The sequence below is a fragment of the Etheostoma cragini genome, chromosome 6 (assembly GCF_013103735.1).
Source record: "Etheostoma cragini isolate CJK2018 chromosome 6, CSU_Ecrag_1.0, whole genome shotgun sequence".
NCBI lineage: Eukaryota > Metazoa > Chordata > Actinopteri > Perciformes > Percidae > Etheostoma > Etheostoma cragini.
This window is the reverse complement of record NC_048412.1, coordinates 18,954,322-18,957,567: the sequence shown is the minus strand read 5'-3', so window position 1 is coordinate 18,957,567 and position 3,246 is coordinate 18,954,322. Positions and strand designations below refer to the sequence as shown.

Below are 3,246 nucleotides of genomic sequence, written 5' to 3'. Positions count from 1 at the left end.
TGGGAAAACACTGAGACATTCACAAGGAGGCAGAAACGGGAAAACAAACCCAACAAAAACCCCAAACCACAACACAAGCCAACTTCTGTCCCCACCCCTCCGAACCCCGAGTTTGCGCGGCCATGGTTTTTAACCATGGTCCTCAGGAGGATTTTAACTCTAAAGATAAGAATACTGGCTTCAGCGGTCAAAGTTCATGAATATATTAAAGCAAATTAATTTTGAATGCCAATTTTTTAAGGCAATGTTGGAAAATTTACAATCACAAAAGAAGCCTTGCCAAGTGGCTGTTTGGACCCAAAAAAACTAAAAAAAAAAAAAAGTTCAAAAGAACTACTAAATGTATGAGGTAACTGGGACTAACATTTAATTGCGAAAGTTACACACATATAACATGAATACTATTATATTTTTTGATGTTGGTAATAATAATGTATTATATTTATTGACCAATTGCCACTTTGCTTGTTGGAAAGCCATGGTGTCTCTCTCATGGGCTGGGCCGAATTCTCCGGGCGGGCAAAAAGGAGAAAGGGGAGGTAACCTTGCCCCTTATGACCTCATAAGGATCACTATTCCAGATCGGCCCCGCTGAGCTTTCCTTTTCTCAAAAGCAAAGCAGGATACCCAGGCCTTGGTTTACACCTATGGCCATTTCCAGCCACTGGGGGACCATAGGCAGGCTGGGGGAATGCATATTAATGTGAAAAACCTCCTAAAGTGAAATGTTTATGCCTTTAAACATTTAAGTTGTTGGGTTGTTCTGTAAGACCACAAGCTCTGAGGATGTTGACTACTTTTGACAGCCATGGCTAAATGTAAGAAAAAAAAACAGAGAACATACAGATGAGAGAAGACAAGAATAGCACAGTATTCAGCAAAGTATATCAAACTAAATGCTGTCTTAGTATGGTGAAAACAAGCTCCAGAACAAGCGAGAAAGTGGACCTTGAGTTAAGATTGTTTTGTCAATTTCTGTTTTTATTTTCTGTCTTCAGTGCATGCAGAAAGGAGGGGCTCAAGCGTGGATGCCAGCCAGGTTGTAGGTGAGGGTAACGCCTCTTTGACTCTGACCAAGCTTAAGGTTGTGGATGAGGGGACCTACATCTGTACTGTCGGTATTGACCTTTTCCATGCCCAGCAGGTCATTCATCTCAACGTTATTCGTAAGTTTCATCCTAATCTCTCAGTTTAGAAAAATCCTTGGAATGTCTTTCATTTCTTCCTGTGTTTCTCTTTGTTTCAGAACCCCCTCATGTTTCACTCTCAGAGGAGAGGTTGATTTTGAAGAGCGAGTCACCTCAGACGCTGATCTGCCATTGCGCTAAATACTATCCACTGGATGCTCAGGTCTGTAACAAATGCGTTCTTAGAAGAGATATTTGAAGTAACTAAGTGACAAAACAAATAAAGGCAAAATAAATGACTAGATAAGTAAGTCTAAATGAAGCAAACATATATAGTAATCAAACACTGAACAAAAACTAATAAATAGCCCATTACACATTTCAATGTGTCTTTATTTGTTTGGATTTAGCAAAATTCTAATATGCATTTACATTTGTTCTTCAGTCTTTTATATTGAGGTAAACCTCTAAGTAACTGCCCTGGTGGCTTGCTAATCAAGTGCAAGCATTTCTCTCTCTGAGCGACAGAGGGACTACTGCATGCTAATATCCAGCAGGCAAGACAATAGCAATGCTCTCTGAACTGGTATACTCCGTCTTATACCTATTTTATTGGTTTTATATTACATTTCCATCATTATTCCTTGTTTTTACTGGTCTTCAATGGCTTTACTAATTACATTTGGGCTGTCTTAAAATTAGCATGTCATTCAATTTCTAGCACATTGAATTTTCTTAAGTTGAATTGCACTGCTCTGTGTGAAACGTGCCATACAAATTGAACCACAGATTGATTGATTTATTCACACCATTCTCTGGCTTTCAGATGGAGTGGTTATCCCTCTCTCCTACAGACACAGAGCCAACAGTGCTTCCAGAAGGCTCTCTGTCCAGCCATCGGCAGCATGGTGATGGCACTTATTCGCTGTCATCTCACCTCACTGTGCTCTCCACTATCTCCCCTGGAACTAAAATCACCTGCAGGGTGTCCCACCCGGCCCTGGACGCTCCTCTCTCAGTCAGTCTGGTGGTAGAAAGTCCAGAACCAGGTAATGTTGTTTTTGTTGTTTGTTGTTTAACTCTGTATTTTTAAAGGAGTAGTTTGACATTTTGGAAAACATGCTTTGCTTCTGAGAGAAACGGAACAATATAAGAAATCATCTTGGTTTTTCACAATAAAACTGAAACTTTTTATTTCTTGAGATTGTTGGCTTAAATTAATAATTAATGTCATCCCTGCTTACAAACCCTTAACTCTGTCTCTTTCACTCTGCAGGTTCCTATTGGTGGGTTCTGGGTTTCCTGATCATCACTGGGCTTTTCTTCTACCAGGTCATGAGATAAGTTAATATAGGTAGATATTCTAGTAGATACTCCTTACTTGAATCTGAGCCCAAAGAGACTTCCTTTGTGTCATATGTGAGTCTATTAATGATTTCATTAGAAGCTATCACTGGTTGTTTTTAACTTTCCTAGGCTTCTACTGAACTTTTTTTTTTTTAGGGAAAGTTTGGGAAAGGTTTTCTCTGTTGCACTGTTTTAATTTTCTTTATATGTAGCCTATGTTTTTATTGCTTGTTTTTGTGTGTGATGTTCATATTGTTACTCTTTTTGCAATTTACTTTTCACAGTGAAGGATTTTGTGACTCAGCATCATTGTTTACTGTCTTTGACTTTATCAATGTCAGTAGGTTTTTGAACATCTGGAAACTGATTACAGCTCTCGTTAATAAATCAAGATTTTGTACATAGTAAAAAGAAAGCTGCATTACTTGAAGTGTAGCAGAAAAACATTTTCTAACAAGGTACAATGTGGCTCAATGTGTCAAGAATATAACAAAGGTCAGCACTCAGTTCTTTTGATGATTTCTTTATTGGCATCAGCAAATGTGGTAAGCATGCATTTGTTTTTGCAAATCCATTTGCATCATCTCACTGCATTTCCAAGTTGTAAATCACAAAACATGTTCTCATATCTTATATGGTGATAATTATCTAATAATATTGCTGCACAATATCATCAGACAATTATAACTAACTGCTACATATATGCATCTTAATTTTATCAACCCTCAAAATCAGTCCGAAGACAGGAAAAAGCTTTTCTTTTATATCGAAC

At 38.0% G+C, this 3,246-nt stretch overlaps 2 protein-coding genes across 4 annotated transcripts in view; one reads left to right on the top strand and one right to left on the bottom strand.

Annotated features, from left to right (window-relative positions):
- The window catches only part of tapbpl (TAP binding protein like), a 22,970-nt gene that overhangs the window by 18,650 nt on the left and 1,074 nt on the right, over positions 1-3,246 (top strand). For all 3 annotated transcript variants that reach the window (XM_034874263.1, XM_034874265.1, XM_034874264.1), the window contains 4 exons: positions 999-1,166; positions 1,247-1,350; positions 1,954-2,176; positions 2,404-3,246. The exon at positions 2,404-3,246 is cut by the window's right edge and continues 1,074 nt beyond it. In XM_034874263.1, coding sequence (XP_034730154.1) covers positions 999-1,166; positions 1,247-1,350; positions 1,954-2,176; positions 2,404-2,471 — 563 coding nt within the window. In that variant the 3' untranslated portion in view covers positions 2,472-3,246. The remainder of the gene's footprint in view (positions 1-998; positions 1,167-1,246; positions 1,351-1,953; positions 2,177-2,403) is intronic.
- zgc:92912 (uncharacterized protein LOC436805 homolog) overlaps positions 2,982-3,246 on the bottom strand; it is a 5,149-nt gene continuing 4,884 nt past the window's right edge. Inside the window, exon 5 of the mRNA XM_034874375.1 lies at positions 2,982-3,246. This exon is cut by the window's right edge and continues 1,712 nt beyond it. The gene's annotated coding sequence lies outside the window, so the exon portion shown is untranslated.